Source organism: Balaenoptera ricei, chromosome 13 (assembly GCF_028023285.1).
Source record: "Balaenoptera ricei isolate mBalRic1 chromosome 13, mBalRic1.hap2, whole genome shotgun sequence".
NCBI lineage: Eukaryota > Metazoa > Chordata > Mammalia > Artiodactyla > Balaenopteridae > Balaenoptera > Balaenoptera ricei.
The window spans coordinates 80,064,884-80,084,880 of NC_082651.1; the positions used below are offsets into that span (position 1 = coordinate 80,064,884).

General features: G+C 55.8%; 1 protein-coding gene across 4 annotated transcripts in view; it reads right to left on the bottom strand.

The window, feature by feature from the left end:
- The window catches only part of TOGARAM2 (TOG array regulator of axonemal microtubules 2), a 53,341-nt gene that overhangs the window by 23,421 nt on the left and 9,923 nt on the right, over positions 1 to 19,997 (bottom strand). For all 4 annotated transcript variants that reach the window (XM_059943657.1, XM_059943658.1, XM_059943660.1 and 1 more), the window contains exons 2-12: positions 18,188 to 18,327; positions 17,202 to 17,315; positions 16,491 to 16,772; positions 15,702 to 15,913; positions 14,785 to 14,975; positions 9,685 to 9,731; positions 6,545 to 6,711; positions 3,912 to 4,062; positions 3,521 to 3,685; positions 1,218 to 1,371; positions 488 to 593 (exon numbers count right to left, since the gene is read on the bottom strand). In XM_059943657.1, the coding sequence (XP_059799640.1) occupies positions 488 to 593; positions 1,218 to 1,371; positions 3,521 to 3,685; positions 3,912 to 4,062; positions 6,545 to 6,711; positions 9,685 to 9,731; positions 14,785 to 14,975; positions 15,702 to 15,913; positions 16,491 to 16,772; positions 17,202 to 17,315; positions 18,188 to 18,215 (1,617 nt within the window). In that variant the 5' untranslated portion in view covers positions 18,216 to 18,327. The remainder of the gene's footprint in view (positions 1 to 487; positions 594 to 1,217; positions 1,372 to 3,520; positions 3,686 to 3,911; positions 4,063 to 6,544; positions 6,712 to 9,684; positions 9,732 to 14,784; positions 14,976 to 15,701; positions 15,914 to 16,490; positions 16,773 to 17,201; positions 17,316 to 18,187; positions 18,328 to 19,997) is intronic.

The window sequence follows — 19,997 nt, forward strand, 5'->3', positions numbered from 1 at the left end:
AAGGCCCCCCACTGGAACAGTCTGTTCCCAAGGGCACGGGTCATGGCCTCCACTTGTGATAAGATACATCTTACTGCCCCTCTGAGCCCAGCCTAGGCCAAGCTCTAGCCCCACAGGAGAAAGAATTTGGGAAGTGTTACAACTGCCCAGAAGTTAGAGACCTGGCCCAGAACACTCCATCCCTCTGAGGCATCCTAAGTACAGAGGACAATGCAGGGCTGTGACAGATGGGCACATAAGATTCTGACTGTTTCAATACCCAGAGATTAGAAATAAGGAAACCCCAGGCCTCAGTTTTCCAATCTGAGAAACGGGTGGCTAGCTCCTGCTCCAGTGGCTGAGGGCTGAGAAATAGGCAGGGATGCCCATGTTCCAGGGAGCCGTGGGCCCCTCCGTGGCTGCTGTGTGACCCACACTGAGCAACAGCACCAGGGAAGGGGGACTGGCTGGGGGTCAAGCAGAGTACACAGGACACAGGAGGCCTCACCTCTCCAGTCACGGCCAAGGACACTTCGTGCAGCCTCCCAGCGAGGACCTCCGGGTGGCAGGCCGCCAGGCGCTGGATGCTCACCAGGCCCTTCTCCTTCATCTGCCTGAGAAGCAAGTCCAGGCCCTGTCACAGGCAGTGGGGGTGGGAGGAGCCCCCTCCCTCTGCAGACCAGGGCATCCACGTCCCCAGCACCTCCACCGCAGTGCGGAGGGATTCAGTGGCCTCGGTGGCCGGGTGTCCTGGTGTAACACCCAGGCTGAAATCCTAACCGTCCCGTGCAAGCCATTCTACGGGGCCCGTGGCCCATCCCCACCCAGGATGGAAGCCCACCCCAGAGCCCGGGCCTACGCCAGACGCAAAGCCAGCACCTTCAAGAGAAGGCACTTGCACATGAGGACTGAAGACAAGGAGGCCTTCCTGCAAACGTTCTGGACCCCAAGTCATCGCTCTGCTCACAACTAAGACTGTGTGTGGGAGGAACATGGGAGCAGAATGAACTTGACTTAGAAAAATGAAGGGCTGTGACCTTCCTCAGGCCCCCACGAAAGCGCCACGGAGTCAGATCGTACTTTCTAGGGCCGGCTCTGGTGCGTCATAGAGCAGTGCACAGGGCAGGCGCAGGCGGCCAGACCCACAGGCACTCCCCCTCACGCCTCCTCCAGGGGACCAGGGCCTGCAGTGGGGGAGGCGGGGGGCGGCGGCGGGAGCACAGGGAGTGTTTCCTCACCAGTCGCTGCGGCCCAGGCACAGCAGGGCATCCACCAGCCCCAGCTCCGGGTTCGAGAAAGGCCTTAACTCCTTAAAAGCCCGAAGATCCGTCTCCTCCTCCTCTTCTTCCCACTCAGGAGACCCCAGAGTAAGCACCACAGGTAAGGAGTGAGCTGCACTCACAGAGAAGGAAAGGAGCAGGCAGGTGTTACCGAGAGGACCCGCGACCTGCCCAGCGCCGAGCCCACCTTAGGGCGGCACGCAGGGAGAAGGGACCCGCGAGGGTGAGAAGCCAGGGCCTGGGCTGCACTCCCAGGGGAGCCACAGACACCACCTAACTCCTACCCCTGGTTGACAGTTTCTATCCCTACCATCGCCAATCTGATTCTTATAAACAAACTGGCCTGTGATAGGCTCTTGATGTCATGTGACCGAGCCCACCGCGCTGGTGACCCACCCACAATCCTGCCCTGTCTGTGGCTCGAGGTGAGGCCAGCAAGTCTGTCAAGGAATGGCTCCCCTGCTCTAACCTCATCCCCACCCAGGAGCCTGTGTTACGGCTTCTCCTCCTCCTCCTTCCCTCCGACTCTCCATCCTTTTGTGAAGCCACCCAAGACAGGGAAGTGGCCCAAAGGCAGCCGGCGGGAGGAAGCAGGGGACAGTGAAGGCACCTATGAGACAATTAGCTGACACTTGAGTGGTCAAGATGTGGCCACACTTGCAGGGACTGACAATAAGCAGGGATGTTGTTTAAAAATCAGATCACGTTTTCTAGGCTCTCCTTCCTTGGGGACAGATGCCAGAATCATAAGATTCTAGAACAGGAAGGACGTTTGGAGGCTTCCATCTGGTCCAATGCTCAAATCACAGAGCTGAGGCACCAGAGGTCCACAGAGGCTGGGGATGCCCACAGTGCCTCAGTTCCTCCATCAACAGAGCCTGAACTGGAATCCAGAGCTCTCACTTCTTGCCTAGTTTTCTTCAGAGGTTCATCTTTACATGACTTTCACTATGGCCTCTCTAGGAGGTCCTGGGTAAATCTGAATTGGGGCAGTCCTTTATTTAAAACCAAGAAAAAAAAAAGAACTCATTCCTGGATTCTCCTCTCAGCGTTGCCATTGGATCAAGATTCATTAGCCAAAGTCTTAGTCCCTATGGGCCACCATCACCTTGAGAGACCTTGGGTGACCTTGAGTCTCTGTTGTCTATAAAATGAGTGGCTTAGGTTAGATAGCTCACTATTTCCCAAGTATCAACCATTCAGTTACCAATTTCATGATTTTTTTGCTATATCTCTAAATTACTTGTACTTTATTTACATGGTACTTTTCTTCAAATCAACCCACTTTTCAAATCCTAAATAAGTTTATTTTAAAGGGAAATTTATGTCACTACCATAATTGGTAAATGATTATTTGTCATGGTATACGATAAATATGTACAGTAAAAGAACATTATAAACGCCAGCTATAAAAGGACAGTCAGCTTCTGATGTCTCAAGCTGGGAGAAGGATCTCTTTGTTTAAAAAGGAAATTCACAAGTCTTAGAGAGGTGCTAAAAACTAGCACCAGATTAAGACTTTCTACTTGATGGAATCAAAAGGATAGAAAGAGAGCAGAAAAGGGAGGTCAGTCAATATTATTTTTAGCACCAAAATGATGCTCTATTCTACAAACAATGTCCACATTTAAAGAAACTCTGAACCAGGTTGGTTGTTTTCAAATGTCCTTCACTAGCAAAATCTTTTCAAATGAAATCCCACGTGGAGCCCCAGTATTCAAAAAGGGGAGGCAAACTAGACACTCCTCTGGTAGAATGGGGACAGGGCCTCCCCTTGTCCCTTGGCACCTTCCTGAGTGTCCCATAGAACCTTCAGGTCCTCAGATCCCAGTCTGCCACCAGCCCTGTCCAGCCCTGACATTTTATGAGGCGACAAGCAAGAACCCAGGGTCTTCCCAGAAGACTTTTTTCCTCTTCCTGGTGTTGCCAGCTACTTCCATGGGGGCTGCTTCCCGGCATCTGTGGTCCTGGTGCACTGGTGAGTCCTCTAGGACATGTCACGCAGGCTGGGCACACCTGTCCAGCCACCCACAATTCCCGTTACAACACCCTGGGCCCCCAGCCTGGCCCACAGATACTTTTGACTTCCAGACACTGTTCCTCTCTCTGGCAAGGTGATCACCCCAGGCTGCCCCCTCCTCTGACACGGGCAACTGGCAGAAGCAGAGCAGCAGAAGTCACCCTCGCCACACCCCAAAGCACCCCAAGACAGCATAGCGAGGGGGACACGTGCCCCCCCAACCAATTGGTCTAGGTCCCACCTGAAGCATGGCGGGCAAAGCTGAGCTCCTGCTTGCTGACCGGGATGCTGGACAGTGAGGCCCGGTTGGCCCGCTTCTTCGGGATGACGCCGATGTTGTTTCTGCAGGGGCCGCTCAGCCCAGTGGGCACAGAGAGGGTCCCACTGCCCCGGAGGGTAAGGAGGCCTGTGGAGGCAGAGAAAGTCCGAGGACAGAGCTGGTCCCGCCTGTCCCCCGGCCCCAGAGTCCCCCTTTGGAAATGGGCCCATCAGTGAGCTACAAGACAGCAGACGTGGCTCTCTGTCCCGTCTCAGGACGGAGAGGGTGGGAGGCGTGGACAGCCTCTCTTTTGACCCAGGTGTTGACCAAGAAGTCTCCCCAGCCTGAGGGAGCCTTCCCGAGCACCCAGTACCTTCCTTCATCAAGGTCCTCCGGGAGCCCAGGCTCTGGGAAGCGAGCTCCCTCTCCCTCTCCCTCTCCGGCTCCTTCACTCTCCGGACCAACTCCATCTCCTTCGTCTGCTTCAGCCGCACCTTCTCCTGGGCAGACCTGGCAATGGTGACCTGGATCCGGTACAAGATCAAGGCAAACTCCATCACCTTGGGGACCCAACTGTGCTTTCTATACCTTCTTCATTCATTCCATCATCAGGAATGTGAGTGGCTCCTGTGTGCTGATTGCTGTTCCGAGAATGAACAAAAGGTCAAAGGCCTTGCTCCCCATGAGCCACGTGGAGTGGGGAGATGACAGCAAACAGACAGCCTCTAATATCAGGCAACATGTACCGGAAGGCAAGTAAGGGACACAGGGTGACAGGGCCTCTGTTTCGGGTAGGGAGACCCAGAGGGACTCCCAGAGGCGGTGAAATTGAAGCAGAGACAGAAATGAAGTGAGGAACAGGCCCTGAGGCTGAAGTGGGCGTGGCTGGGAGTCCTGAGGAGGACACAGGCAGGAGCGCCCTGAGTCAGAGGAGAGGCAGGACACAGGTCGCAGGTGGCAGGGATGGGGCAGGAGCCACAGTGCACCGGGCCCTGTGGTCCACGGTGGGGACTTGGGCTTTTCCTCTGGAGGACACAGCAAGCCACTGGAGGTTCTGAGCAGAAGAGTGACGTGATCTGATGTTTTTTTTTCTTTTTCTTTTTTTGGCCGGATGGGGGGGTATTCTCTAAGTGTTGTTTTTAATAACTTTTTATTTTGAAATAATTTAAGACTCACAAGGAGTTGCACAAATAGAACAAAGGGTTCCCATGAGATGGGACTTGGACTAGGGTAGCAGGAATAAAGACGGTAGAATGGCTAGATTCTGGGCATGTTTCAAAAGTAGAGCCCACAGCTTTGGCTGATATATGAGGTGTGGGATGAGAGAGAAAGACAGAAGGCAGGGATGGGCCCAAGATTTGGGGCCGGAGCAGCTGGAAGGCTGGAGTTGCCTTTTACTGCCATTCGTGGAGAGGGGACACTGGGAAAAGGAGGTTTTGCGGGGGTAAGAGTTCAACAGTTAAGTCTTGGACAAGGTAAGTTTGAGATATAATTAGAGACCTAAACAGAGACGTTGAGTATCAGTTCTATATAAACATAGTCATATAACGTAACAGCTACTGGAGACTGGGGAAAGTCTGGGCTGGAGAGGGAGATTTGGGAGTCCTCAGCATAGAGGTGGTACCTAATGCCATGGGCTGGATCAAGTCACAGGGGTCAGTATAAATAGATAAGATGCTAGAGGTCTGAGCCCTGGGGGCTCCAGCACGTAGAGGTCAGGAAGACGAGAAGGCGGCAGCAAAGAAGGACCAGGAAGGAGCTAACTTTGATGTAGTCAGAGAAGCAAGAAAGAAGCCATCCCTCACCTCCGTCCCTCAGTGGGGAATTCAAGAAGGATGAGCCACAAAAGCTGGCGATGGGTCAAGCTGGAAGAGCACTGAGATGTGCTGCACATGGGAAGGTGGTCTCATTGATGCCTCAATGGGGGCAGTTTCAGCGGGGCTGGCGGGGACTAAGCCCAACTGGCCTGCACTCAGGAGAGGACGAGTAGAGAGACAAGGCAATATTTTTCTTTGGTTTGGTTTGGTTTTAAGATGAGAGAGGAAACAGAGAGCTAGGATGCTGGTGGGAATGATCCAATTTCAAGAAGAACATTGTTGATGCAGGAGAAGGACAAGTACTGGAGCTGGAATATTAGATGGATTGAGCTAGAACAGTAGGAGAAGGTGGTGAGTGAATGGGGTGCTTGAATTTGAGAAGTGACGGTGGTGAAGTTGTTTGCAGTGCCAAGGTCTACAGTATGACCATGGGAGTGAGTGGCTAAGGTGGGGTGGAGGATGAGATCATTTCATGGCCCTGAACTGTTCTTCCTTTGTCTCATGGTCCGTCGCCCTCGCTGGAGTGGGAGGATGTGGTGCCTGGACCTTATCAGCTTCACTGGATCCCATAGTATATGCATATAGCAGGCTTTCAAGATGTGTTTATTGCACTCTTATACCTCTGTTTCAAAAAATGACCATAACAGTGACTCTCCACGTTTCACTAAATTCATCCAGACGAGAATCTGGATGAATCATCTGGATCAAGGTCACCTTAGAAGTCCAAGGTATTTGTCAGCCTGTCAAGCACAGGCCTTTGGCTGATCTGCCTCTGAGTCAGCTGCCTCTGGGTTGCTATCTTGGGTGTTGGTTCAAATTACTAGGCTTGGTTCACCTAAGCCCCTCTGCACTCTCCCCCATATCCTACTTGCTTCTGAACCATGTGTGACCTCCTTCTGCCCTCCCTTCTTCCCTCATCCCCACCCCTCATCTCCCCACTGAACTCTTCCCTTCACCTAGTCTCCCTCACCTCCATCCTTCTTCTCCTCTCTTCTTTCTCTTCTTTTCTCCAGCCTTCACCTCAAACCCATCTACAGGTTCTGGGCTCAAGTACTAGGGGCAGCTGCCTCGGGGCTCTTCCTTGCTTTCCTCAAGCTGGTCCCACACTTACATATTTCAGAAACATGTGTGTGTTCAGCCAGTGGTCCACTCTGACCCCAGCTTCCTCTTCCCCTCGCTTTCCAGGTACCTTGGTGCTACTCTCCTTCTGGTCCTCTTCTTTTAGCAAGGGTTGGGTTTCTTTGGCATGGCTGAAGGAGAAGGCTGTCAGAGCAGGAGCAGACTGAGATGAAGGCAGGGCAGGCTTCTCAGGGGCAGCAGACCTGTCTCTGACGGGCAGGACCAAAGGTTTTGGCTCTGAGGAGTAGAGAACAAGAATGGAGCTGAGGACGCCCAGCACCCAGGAGCAGCAGCCATCCCTTTGGGGCTGAGGCTCTATGACCCTGTGGATGGTGTGACATTTTCCTGCCTAAGCCCCTCACCCTCGGTTCTTCTGCCCAACGCTTCCTTGCTGGAGAAAGACACAGGTTAAATCTACTCTACAGGGCGGCACTGGCACGTATAGAACAGGCTGCCCGAGGACCAACACCCTCCTCCTTTCATCCCTCTATCCATTCATTCAACTAGTATTGCACACCTTATTCTAAGACTGGGGGTGGGGGGATGCGGGGAGGGAGGAGGGAGGAGGCTGGGCAGGAAATAGGGGCAGATCGGTTATCTAAGAGTTTTAAGATATTTCCTGAGAATATAAGTCTGTTTTAACTGGGAGGTGTGTACTTCAGAAAGAGGAAAAATAAAATGAGCCCACTGACTGTTAAATACCACCATGCTCCTATCTGAGACCATGACACAGCATGAAGGGCCCAGAGAACTAATGCCAGCCCAGGGCTCTCATTTTACAGACAGGAAAGCTGAGACCCAGTGACCTTCAGGCGCTCTTACGATTGATAAAATACAAATTTATTTCCAAACGACATCAAATCCATAGTATCTCTTTGTCATTCTATATTTTCCCAATTAATGGCTTCAAAGAGCACATTTCTGGTAATAGAGGCAGTGTGCGGGTAGGTTCATTTGTTTTCTTTTCTTTTTTTTTAATTAATTAATTTATTTATTTATTTTTGGCTGTGTTGGGTCTTTGTTTCTGTGCGAGGGCTTTCTCCAGTTGTGGCGAGCGGGGGCCACTCTTCATCGCGGTGCACGGGCCTCTCACTGTCGCGGCCTCTCCCATCGCGGAGCACAGGCTCCAGACACGCAGGCTCAGTAGTTGTGGCTCACGGGCTCTAGAGCACAGCCTCAGTACTTGTGGTGCACGGGCTTAGCTGCTCCACGGCATGTGGGATCTTCCCGGACCAGGGCCCGAACCTGTGTCCCCTGCATAGGCAGGCGGATTCTCAACCACTGCGCCACCAGGGAAGCCCCATTCGTTTTCTTTTAATGAAAGAAATGTAAACCAGGTTCTCATGCTCACAAAGTTTGGAGTTCACTGTCCTTGAGTGAACTTGCAAATCAGGGGTCCTCTGGAATGGGGGTCACCATCTGGGGCTGCCTGAGGCTGAAAAGGGTATGTTTTTTTTTTCTTTTCTTTTTTTTTTAATATTTATTTATTTATTTGGCCGCATCTGGTCTTAGTTGCGGCACGCGGGATCCTCCTTGTGGCACGCGGGCTTCTCTCTAGTTGTGGTGCGCAGGCTCAGTAGTTGTGACGCGAGGGCTCTCTGGTTCCGGCATCTGGGCTCCAAAGAACATGGGCTCAGTAGTTGTGGCACGTGGGCTTAGTTGCCCCGCGACATGTGGCATCTTAGTTTCCTGACCAGGGATCAAGCCCCTGTCCCCTGCATTGGAAGGTGGATTCTTAACCACTGGACCACCAGGGAAGTCCCAGAAAGGGTGTGTTGAGTCTGGGGATCCGGCAGGGCTCCCGGGTCACCCCAGATCTCTGCCCAGCCCACACCTTCTGCCAAAGATCCCTCCTGGGAGAAGGATCCAGGGCCGAGGGGGAGGAGGGGCGAAGCCTTCATCTGCCCAGAAGTAAAGTAGGACCGAGGGTCCAGGTGTCCAGGTGCCAGCTGACCAGGGCAGGGACTGTGGAAAAGCCACAAGATTGGGGGAAGCCCTCAGCTTCAGACAATACCATGTGAGCCCCTACTACGTGCCAGACGTGGTCCCCAAATTGGGCAATGTTGTTCCCAGCCGACAGCTGGAGGGTCAGAGGGCCCCTTAAGGACTTTGCCACTTTGTAGCCCCTTCTCACCTATGCCTCCAAGAGACACCCTAGAAAGCCTTGTCCAAGCAGCCTGGTCCCTGCCCCCTGGGGACCTGGTTCTCAAGCAGCAAGCTGGTGAGGCAGACAAGGGAGTAGCTACAGGCTCGTGTCCCCTGGCCCAAAGCCCCATTCCAGTGCTCTCAGGGTAGCTCTTAAGGGACACTGGGTGCCAGCGTGCGCCACACCAGACTGCCCCAGCTACCCCGCAGCAGCCCAGCCGGGGAGAGGGGGGGATGCAGCCGCCACAGAGGTTTCTGTGCCAGGCCTGCCTCTCGGGCCCAGCTGAGCATCTTAACCCTGGGGCCTCTTGGGCAGCAGCCTCCCGCTGGCCAGCTGACCCACCTGCTGAGCTGATTACAGAGTAAACTGCTGGGAAGCTAGACAAGAGTCCACCCCCTCCTGCCGGTCAGCACAGCAGCTGCCTCTAGCCCCCCGACGCCTGCGGCCCAGGCTCAGGGTGCTCCGCCCAGGTCCCCTCCCCCAACCTTCCATCCTCTCCACAAACTAGGTCATCAGGCTGGAGAGCCTCCCTGGGCCTCGGCCACCTGCCTCATTGCCAGCCCGGGTTCACTCTATTCCCCTGATGCTGAAACCTCTCAGGATGGGCTGACTAAGGCGTTGTGGGATGTGGTTTAACTTCTCACTCTGTCTGGTGAGGAATCCTCTATTCACTTAGAACCGCACAGGGGCAGCAGACACACGACGGGTCAGAAGCGCCAAATTGGAGCCGTGAAGACCTGCGTGCAAATGTATCAAGGCTGCTTTCTGTGCCCTGAGGCCAGGGAGAAGGTCCAGCTTCAGTTCAACCCCTTCCTCTGTCAAATGGGGACAGCGCCGTCTCTCTCAGCTGGGTGTTCATGAAGCGACTTGCGCTGGTGGAGGGCGGCACGGAGCAGGGGCCACCGTCCGTGGCACCAGGGTGACTTCTGCTTCCCCGTCTGTGAAATGAGGGACTTGAGTCTGACAGCACCCAGGTCTCCTCTGGCCCTAATTCTGATCCCATGATCCAGCCCAGGAACCAGAGACTCAAAAAACACATGGGGGTGTGCATGGCGAGTACATACCCAGAGATCTGGGGGTCTTCTCCCAAGGCCCACTCTCCCGAACCAATCTTAAAAGAATGGGGGAGAAAAAAGCACCCATGAGAGATGGCAAGCAAGAGCTCCTGCTGTGAGGAACCCAGGCTAGCTCCAGGAGTGGGCAAGGGCCGAGGGGGGAACACAGCCGAGGGAGCCATGGGTGGCCCTGTAAAGAGGCTCCTGGCCAGGGCTTCAAAGACGCAGGAGATGCAGTCCCTTCCGCAAACTTGAGGGCAGGCCGACCGGCAGGCCAGGCCAGGCCAGCCTCAGTGTCCGGACACAGCTCTGAGCCCTATTTTCCAGAGGCACGGCCCATCCACTCCCCAGGAAGCCAGCCTCTACATGAAACTGCCCAGTCCAAAAGGGAGCCCCGTGCCCTGCTCTGTCCGCAGGAGAGCGGCTGGAGCAGATGAGGATAAATCTCCTTCCAGCTCAGAGCAGACTGAGTTCAAGTCCTCCAAACTGCCCCCACTCCATGAGAGCTCGGTGATCCCCCCACCCTTGCCCCTCAGGGTCTAGAGGGATTGACCCCCTTTGCTGCTGATGGGAAATCACCACTGTTTTGTAACAGAGGTTCAATCCCAAACTAAGCACAGGAAAGGAAGATGGGGCATTCCCGGCACTGGTTTTAGCGGGAATACAGCATCACTAAGACAGATGGCAATCCCTGCCTTCATGGGGCTTACATTCCCGTGAAGACCAGCTATACATCATCCAACATGGATTTTTCTCCTCTCACGGGGAAATGCATAGACAGCAGAACCCCCTGGGGGGCCGACAGGGTCACAGGCCACAACGAAAGTACTGGAACACAACATCCTGTGCTCTGGCCTCAGAGGATTCACTCAGCGGAATGACCCAGGCCGGGGTGGCTAGAGGACGGGCAGTAGGAGAGCCCATTTCCGTGCCTGCCCAGATCCAGGGGCCCCTATCCGAGGGGTCTGTGGAGGTCAGGGGACCCGAGGTCTACAGGACGGGCAGAGCTTCAGGGTGGGCCTGGACCAGCCAAGACTCAGAGTTGCTCCCTGTAACACGCACAGCCTCTTGGATCTAGACCTACACGGAGGGGCTGTGTGTTTTGGAGCCAGTAGGCAAACACCCCAGGGCACCCAGCCTAGGGAGCTCATCCACTGCGTCTTCGCCATTGGAACCCACCACTGCCCAGGAGCACTAACAGGTTTGGGGGGCAGAGGTGGAGCTGGGAAACCCCTGTGGTTGCCCCTGGCTGCCTGAGGTGGGCACGGGGCACCGAAACCCTGGGGCTGCTTCCTTCCCGCAGGCCTGGCCGCATCCTGCTCCTGGCCCACAGCTTTGCCCCTTTGGCCTCAAGCTGGAGGCTGCTTTTCCTTCCCCTCTGAGCAGAGGATGTGGCCTCAGAGCACATGGCTTTGCCTCCTTCAAGCCATGGACCTTGGGAAACCTCTCGCTTTCCCTTCTCTAGAGACCCATCAGCAGAAAGGACAGAGGCCAAGGCTGCCCACACCCACCAGAGCCTCTGCCTTTCTCCACACAGCGTTCCAGCTCCTCCCCTGTCTTCCGAATCCACGGAAACCCCACCACCGGCTGAGGTGGACCCACCAGGCCCCACGAGAAGGGGGGGAACAGCAAAGCTCTACCTGCAGCAAGAGCCCCTCCCTGTGCCAGGCCGGACGTTTAAGCATCCGCCAGTGTCCCTGGGCAACACAAGCTGAGCCCATCCACGAGTGGCCACGCCACCGCCCCAAACCTGCCTCTCCTCCCAATTCCCTGTCCCCGTGAAGGTGCCACCAGCTGTCCAGCTGTTGAAGCCAGTAGCTCTGGCGTGGTCCTCGGCTCCCCGCCCCCGTGGTCCCACAGCAAGCCAGTCACCAGGCACGCCCCACTCCTTCACCTGTCGAGCCCCTCTGCGCGCTAACCACCTGGGACCACGGCCTCCGTCCTGCTTGGGTGCCCATGGCTCCTCCCTCGGATCCCTGCAGCAGCCCCCGGATCAGCAGGCACAGCCCATGCCACTCTGCGGTTGCCAGAGTGGTCTTCCTAAATCAGATCTGATGTCACTTCCATACCACAAAGCCTGCGGTGGCACCTCACTGCTTCAGGATAAAGCTCATCCTCCTCAGTGTAGCACACGGGCCCTTCAGCCCTGCTTACCTCACCCACCTGTCACACACAGATGCAGATGCTGCTGGAAAACTCCTGGCAGCTCCCTGAATGCCTCAGTCACTCCTCCTTCCTGACTCTCCCTTTTCTCCAGCTCACAAACTCTCCCTCAGCCTTCAAAACTCAGCTCAGGCCTCGCCTCCTCCAGCCTGATGGAGATCATTTTCCCCTGCGCTCCCCAGAACGAGGGGCAGCCTTCTATCTTAGCACTTACCTCACTGGACTTCGAGTCAACGGTTTACTAGTAACTACCTCTCGTGAGCTCCTGGAACACAGAGACTGTCCTGTTTGGCTTTGCTTTCACAGCACCTGGCACAATGCCTGACACAGAGCGGCGCTCAATAGCTTTTAAGGGAGTAAGTGGATGCACGGATGCGTGGCTGGATGGAAGGATGGATGAAATGGAAATGGAGGCCCCCACCCCCAGCCATCTGTTAGCCTCACAGAGGCAATGGGGAGAAAGCCATGTCGCAACCAGACAGCAAATGGGCAGATACTTATTGTGTGACTAATCCACGGCAGGTACCAAGCTTGACACCGTGGGAGCCACAGAGATTTCCAGATATGGCCCCTGCCTTGTAGTGCCCCAAGTTAAAGAATAGAAATGAGGTTTAGGGCTTCCCTGGTGGCGCAGTGGTTGAGAATCTGCCTACCAATGCAGGGGACACGGGTTCGAGCCCTGGTCTGGGAAGATCCCACATGCCGCGGAGCAACTAAGCCCGTGCGCCACAACTACTGAGCCTGCGCGTCTGGAGCCTGTGCTCTGCAACAAGAGAGGCCGCGATAGTGAGAGGCCCACGCACCGCGATGAAGAGTGGCCCCCGCTTGCCACAACTAGAGAAAGCCCTCGCACAGAAACAAAGACCCAACACAGCCAAAAATAAAGAAAGAAAGAAAGAAATGAGGTTGAAATAAACGTTGAGCAAATCAGCGGGCAGGAGGCAGTCAGGCAGAGCACAGGCTGGATGCTTGTGGACGGTGCTGAGAAGGCACTTCCCTTCCCCGCTCCCCTGCGGAGGCCAGGGAAGACCTGAGAGCGGGGGCAGATGTGGAGCTGGGGCTTGAAAAACGTAGGAACTGATCGGCGGGCCAAGGGGGGAAAGGCTCATGTTGGGGCTGCAGAGAGGTGCCACCCAGGGCTCGGCACAGGCGTTGGGGAGGGTGTGTAGGAGCCTGTAGAGCAGCACAGGAGGAAGTGTGGAGCGGTGGGCTGGGACAGGCTGAATGTCTGGCCAGGGAGACTCATCTTTAAGCTGCTGGCACCAGGAAGTCCATAAAGGTGAGATGCATGGAAGAGGTGTATTCAGGGGGTGGATGAAAACACGAGATTAGGATGGAGAGCCCAGGGCTGCAAGGAGGCCAGGTGGGAGCTATGGGGGGAGGTCAAAAGGCAGCCAGTAAGTACAAACTGAGAGGAAAGGCAGGGGCAAGATGGGGGTGGTAGCTTTTGTATTTTCTCTTACTGTTCAAGAAAGACCTAATGGGATGTGGCAATCTGTTGGGAACAGGAGGCAATAGGAGCAAAAGTCAAAGATGATGCTGAAATTGGAAGATCAAAGGGAACACCTGCACCTTGGTGGAAATCGGGAGGTTGTAGGAGAGGCAGTTTGGGGAAACATGAGGTGCTCTGTCCGTGATGCCGTGACGGTGGCACATCCTCCCTCCCTACCTCTGACGCTGGATCTGCATCAGCCATGAGGATCCTGAGGATGCTCAACAGGAGGCTGGAAGCACAGAGCTTGACTCCGGGGAGACCTCAGGGTAAGAGCAGGGGACGCGGAAGTCACCCATCCCCCATGATCTTGGAAGCCACTGCACAGATAAGATCCCAGGGGAGAGCAAGGAGGTGGGGGGCAAAGGGCTCTGGAACAAATTTAAGAAATGATGAAAGAAGGTGCACAGGAGGCTGCCTGGAAGGTCGAGAAGCAGGTTTAAAGTCAGGAAGGTGAGGAAGAAGAGTCCAAGGGCATCAACAGCTCAGATGGTGCAAAAAAGTCAAGAGCAGGGGGATGGGAGGGAGGGTCACTTATCTGGGGCCAGAGAGTCATGAGAGCCACCAAGAACTCTCAGAGGGGAGGGAGAGGAGGGTGTCTGAGCAGGAAAGGAGGAGGCAGTGTCGATGGGGAGGAGGGAGGTCAACGGCAAAATCAGGCAGAGAGCTCAAACCCAGGAGCGGGTCCACAATGGGTTCCCACACTCCACCAGGGGTGGGAAAGATGTGGACACGCCTACAGTCAGAAGGGAAGACAGCGTGGGAGACAGAGGGAGAGGAGAAGCTTGAAAGAAATAGGTACAGCCGACCCCAAATAAAGCACACGCTCTCTCTCTCTCTCTCTCTCTCACACACACACACACACACACACACACACAGTCACTCCAGCCATCTGGCCTGACCACAGGGATGTCTTTGGCCATGTGGAGAGGACCCTCTGTCCCACTTACAAGCCATAAGGCCAGATTCATTACAACACAGAGATCCTCTACCCGCTGATTCCCAGCCTTTTGGGGGTATGAAGACCCCTTTTTAAGTCCAAAAGTTTTGTGGACTCCCCCCCATATACACAGACACGATAATACTTGTATTTTTAGTGTCCATTAATTAAGAAAATATCAATACATCATCACAAAGAGCTACCATGAATTCAATAGAGCTTTAAAATAATTTGTATTTTATTCATCACTGCAGCAACCACACACATCAGGACACTGGTAGAAGACAGAGGCCGAGACATTGTTAATTAAGCCCATACACCCCTCCTGCTGGAGTCAAGGGTCAGAGCTGTGACCACGCCAGGTCTGAGGCTCACAGTGGAGGACCTTGCCCCTCACACGCCCGGCCCCCAGAGTTCTGCCCTGGCGTGGAGGCTTAGCCATAGGGAGCCCAAGCGGATCTTGGGGGGTAGAGGAGAGAGGACTGCAAGGTACTTTTGACTTAGCGCTGCTTACCGTGTGGTGGCAGGCCTCAGGCCCATGAGGACGTCCTGGCCTGGAGGCAAGAGGCTGGGAAGGGAGCCAGGTGTGCAGGAGGAGGTCCCGGCGGGCACCCTGTCCTTTGGGATGGGCGGGATCACAATGCCCCCCTGGGACTTGTGCGTCTTCTCGTCACTGCAGTGCAGGTACTGCTGGGAGACCTGCACCTGGGAGCGGAGGTGGAGGAGGGGTCTGGTCCATGAAACATTCCACTCTGGATGCTCACCTCGCAGGCACCTCACACAGAGCGGTCCCTTCTATCAGCAGCCACCTGGGCAGAAGTGCTGGCAAGTATCCTCTGTTTCTCTTTCCAGCCACACAACCCTGGGACCCCCAGGTTCATTGTTTCCTTACCATTTTAGGCAAGAAGGGAATCCCCTCATTCCTACTCCAACCCCTTTTGTTATTATTATTATTTGTTTTTCTGTTCTCATTTCAGAAAATCCTAGAACGTCAGGGCTGAAAGGGATCCTCAGAAACATCTGGTCCAATTCCCTCTTTTTAGTGCAAACTGGGGCCCAGAGAGGGGAGTGACTTGCCCAAGGTCACACAACCAGTGAGGGGCAGAGTGAAAACCAGAACCCAAATCTCCAGAGTCCCAGCCCAGCGTTCTTTCCCCTCTGCCACAGTTCCTTGCCGAAAATGGGGAGGGTCAGAAGCATGAGGAATTCTGGAACATTTAGATCAGAGATGGCTTGGGAACGACCAAGTGTAAGACAGGTGGTCACACAGCCTCTGCGCAGGAGGACTGGGCTCGGTACCTCTGGGGCAACCCCCAAGCCAGAGAAGACGCCTCCAGAGAAGCTCAGGGCTTGGGAACAGGGGTTGGTAAAGGATAGAAAGAAAAACAGAAGGGCAGGGAAGCAAGACTCAGAGCAGTCCAACCACCTTACCTCCTGGGCACTGGGTCTCAGCTCCTGGGGCCCCTGATGGCTCCTGGGTGGGTGCAGGCCTTTGTCCTTGGCTCCGCAGGCCTCCGGGGTGGTGGGGGTGCTCTGGACGGGAGGCATCGGCCTGGGCACCCTCAGCAGCCTCTGAGAGGCGGCCCGGGGGACGGCAGTCCTCAGGGGAACTCCTTTGGGGGCTCCCCCAGGATCCAGAGAGGCTGTACGGGGTGGGGACGGGGAGTAGGTTAGTCCCAGGAGTGCGGGGACTAGGGTTAACTGAGATGCTGGCAACAGGGCTTTATGTCCTGGGGCAGCTGAGATGGAGAGATGAGGGGGCAGATCCGCCCCCAGCTCTACCCGCACCACTAGACTCTGCGGAGTGTCCTTTCCCACTCCTGTAACATTTGGTAGAAAGTGTCAATCAAAGTTACCTATCTAAAATTCAGAGGCAGGTTGGGTAGAAAGGGAAACGAAGTCAGTACTGAATTAGGAGCGAGGACGGCAGGTGCTAGTCCTTGTGTCCCTCTGAAAGCCACTGGGTGGCGTTCAGCATAGCCGGTGGGAGTGGGAGGAAGAATATAGTCAGATTTGTGTTCAAAAAGAACTCCTCTGCAGCGAAGACTAGAAGGGGGCGAGGGTGAGAATGGGGAGGCAGGTTGGGAGCTACTGCAGAGGCCCCGGTGGAGGGTGTAGAGAGAGGGTGCTTGGCGGGTGCCCCCTGACTAGCCCAGCTGCCAGCTGGACACCTGCCGATCCTCACAGCCCAGGTGGCCGGGGGACAGGCCCAGGGCTCACCTCGGGGAGATGCTGCCAAGCCCTCCACGAGTCTCCTCTTCTTGAGCTTGTCCTTAATCTGAGCGGCGTCCCGGGCCACACGGTTGGCCTCCGACTCCAGCGCAGGAAGTGGCACCAGGGGCTGGGGGCCCAGTGACAGGGCCCCGAGCTTCCTGGGATGGCCATTCCTGGCCTGCCAGCCCTCCAGGGAAGCCTCCAGCTTGAGGCTGCCGGGGTCCCCACGTCCACTCAAGAGCTGCGACGGCTTCTCCAGCAGGACGCTCAGCACTGGCTGGAGGGAGGCTGAGGGAAGCGGAGTCCAGAGCTGCGGTGCTGGAGGAGCCCAGGCCCTGAAGCCAGGGACCACAGCCCTGCCTTCCCGGGGCTCCTAGGAGAGCCCCCCCTCCCTGTTCCTGCGGGTCCCCTCCGTACAACTCCATCCCCTGAGGCACAGGATTGAAAGGACCCACCTAAAACCCAAGGGCATTTTCAGTAGGGACCAAAGTAAAAATAATATCTGCCAGTAGCTTGAGGACACAGCCGGGCATCTAAACACACCCGTCTCCTCCCTCCAGGACGAGGCCCAAGCTCTGCTCCGTGGTCACTGGCCCTGACTGGGCAGCTGTCAGGTGGAATCCCCCATCTCTGCCCAAAGGCCCCAGAGAGGCTGCCCCGGGCACTCGAAGGCCATTTGATGTGACCAAGTCACTAGGCCCAGTGCCCCAGTCTCACCTTTTCCAAAAGTCTTTGGGCTGGAGTTGCTGCTTCCCCCTGGAAGTGTGCGGGGTCCAGCACTGGTCCAAGGGATGCTCCCACAGTTCACGGCCACCGGAGCCAGAACCTTGGCTGGGGACAGAAGCACAGGGAGAGCGGCATCTTAGAGCCCACTGCGGCCAGGACTGAGGACAGCTGCCCCAGGCTCTCTGCAGCCCCTCCCCCAAAGCAGAGCCTGGCCCTCGGATGGGGGCTTGCCATCCCAACTCCAGCCAGCCAGGGCACCATGATCCCCACCAGAGCCCACTCTTCCCCGCCCTCTCGGCCTGACTTCTCCCCCCAGCTTGGCTCCCAACCCCTTCCCCCATCACACCTTCTCAGCCTCCTTCATGGGCTCCCCAGGTGCTCTGCCCTGAGTACCGCGGCCTGTTTCCTGAGCTGCTCAGGCATTCCCGAGTCTCCACACTCCTCCCAAGGGGTCACCAGGCCCCTGCTCCAAGCCCTCCGGGGAGAAGTGGCCCTCCACCTCACAAGCACCCATTCTCTCCAGGGCAGGACCTCTGAGCCCCTCACTCTGCAGAGGAGACTGAGGCCCACGCAGCCGGCTCCCAGTGGCAGCACCAGGCCTGGGACCCAGTCTCCCGCCACAGAGCTGGCCACACTGTTCCCACTCTCCTGCCCTGTCAGCTGAGGAAACGGGGCCAGCCGGTGCTCCTGGAGGCCCCACTCCTGTATCCTCTGCCCATCTCCATCTTCCCACCACAGAAGACCACAGTCAGCCCCTCAGTCAGCCCACCAGCCCAGAGAGTGGAGGCAAGGCTCAGGCTGAGGACGCCAGAGCCAGGCCAGGGAGCCCCCTGACGGACGGCTGAGCGGGGAGGGCCCACGGACAGCCTGGCCCGGATGGAAAAGCACGGCAGCCCAGCTACATCCCCCAGGATGAGACCCTCTGAGTATCCAAGGAAGATCCCTGCCCCCTCATGACTTCCCTAGGTGACCCTTACCTGGGGGGACAGCGTCACGGGTGCCCATGCCCTGGGTGGAGAAGACACCTGGGAGGTTGTCTGGAGGGAGCAGCTACTTTCTGGGCTGTGAGTACGATCCTCAGGCATACAGACGGCCCCAACCTGTAACATCCAGGGACCTAGGATGGGGAGAGGCAGAAAGAAGTCAGTACAAATCACAAACACTTTTTAAACCACTTCGCGGGAAGCCCACCAGGAGTTAAAGCATTCTTATAGTGAAGAAATCTGCCACTAAACCAAAGGACGCTTCTTTTTTAACATTTGGACTCTCTTGGATGCTTCAAAATTTCCAGGTCCCCAGGCTGCATGACTGTAGGCAGAGTTCATTGTGAAGAGTGTCAGTGAAACCCATGAACCCGCCTTTGCTCGTGGACAACTCAGGGTCTTGGGGAAGGTGGAGTTTATCAAGGGGGAGTCTGACACTTTGTTTCCACATCAGTTTCTACTTTCCTCATTACTCTGCCAGCTGTCCTGGAAGCTCACGCTGAGTGTCAAGCTTTGTGACCCCACTTATCACACAGGTACGCAGTAGGGCCTCCCCGGAGACCAGCTCTCCAGTTTTCTCTCAGGCGCACCAGTCTCCCTCTGTACCAAGTTTCTGGCCCTTGTTCTCACTTTGTTGACCAAGCCAACCTCAGACCCTCTCAGCCATCTCACTGTCCTGTACTGACCGCTTGAGCACGCCAAGCCTCTTCCCAGCCTCCCTCAACCCTCTGGGGCCAGTCATCTGCTCCTGCCCTTGACCTGACTTCATTCTTTTTCCATGTGATAAGGGTCTCGCCACAGACGCTGTGACTTCACACAATTTTCTAAATTCTCTGCTGAGATAATAGTGACCCATTTTCACCCTGACAGGCGGGAGGTGAACGGCCAGAGCTGATCAGTGATAAAATGAGGGGCAAAGGCCACATCTCCCAAATCTCCCAATTTCTACTCGAGAGTAGGTCCCTCGAGATATCATCTGGGGACAGGGCAGGATGCAATGCCAACTTCCTTTTGCTGAGCAACAAATCCCAACCCAGGGACTGAGAAAACCTGCCTTCCGTCTGGAAGTCAGCCCGCCACGTCCCCACCCAGGCCCAAGAAGGCCGAGCAGCTCCTAGCAACCCTCCTGGCCAAACAGTGGCTCAAGCCCAGCCCAGCCCAGCCAGCCGGGCCCCAGCCCAGCCTTTGCCTGGTCTCGCTGATTACAGCCTCAAGCCACTCGGGTTCTCTGTCTGAGGAGAGTTTTCCTCACGATCAGGGGAGAAGGCAACCCCCTGCCTGCTGACAACGGGGCTAGGGATTTGGCCACATGGTAGTGACAAGCTGCCAGGAATAGCTGAGGGACACGGCACTTCTCCCGAGCAACGTGGAGGGAGATTCTGCTCCACGGCTCCCAACACCCCACTCCTCGCCCCACTGAGCGAGAGACTCAAGACACTGGCAAGGTGGCTGCTTTGGGCAAAGCCCAGAAGGAACATTCCTGGGGGGACAGACCTTCCACGGCTGAATTAAAGCAAACAAGCTGGAGTCCAGGCTTCGGGGGCAGTGAGGGCTGCAGGCCACACAGACACCTGCTGCCCATTCCTAACCAGAGCGCAGACTTTCTGTGCAAATTACATGTGGAAAAGCGATATTTAGCTACAGCCCTTGTTCTCAACCTCAGCCGCAGGTCAGAGTCTCCTGGAACTGATTAAAATGACAGATTCCAAGGCCTCACCCCAGGCCCCAGCTGAAGTCGAGTTTTCTAGGGAGCAGCCACAAGGATCTGTTTGGGGGTTTTTGTTTCGTTTTTTTCTTAACTTCT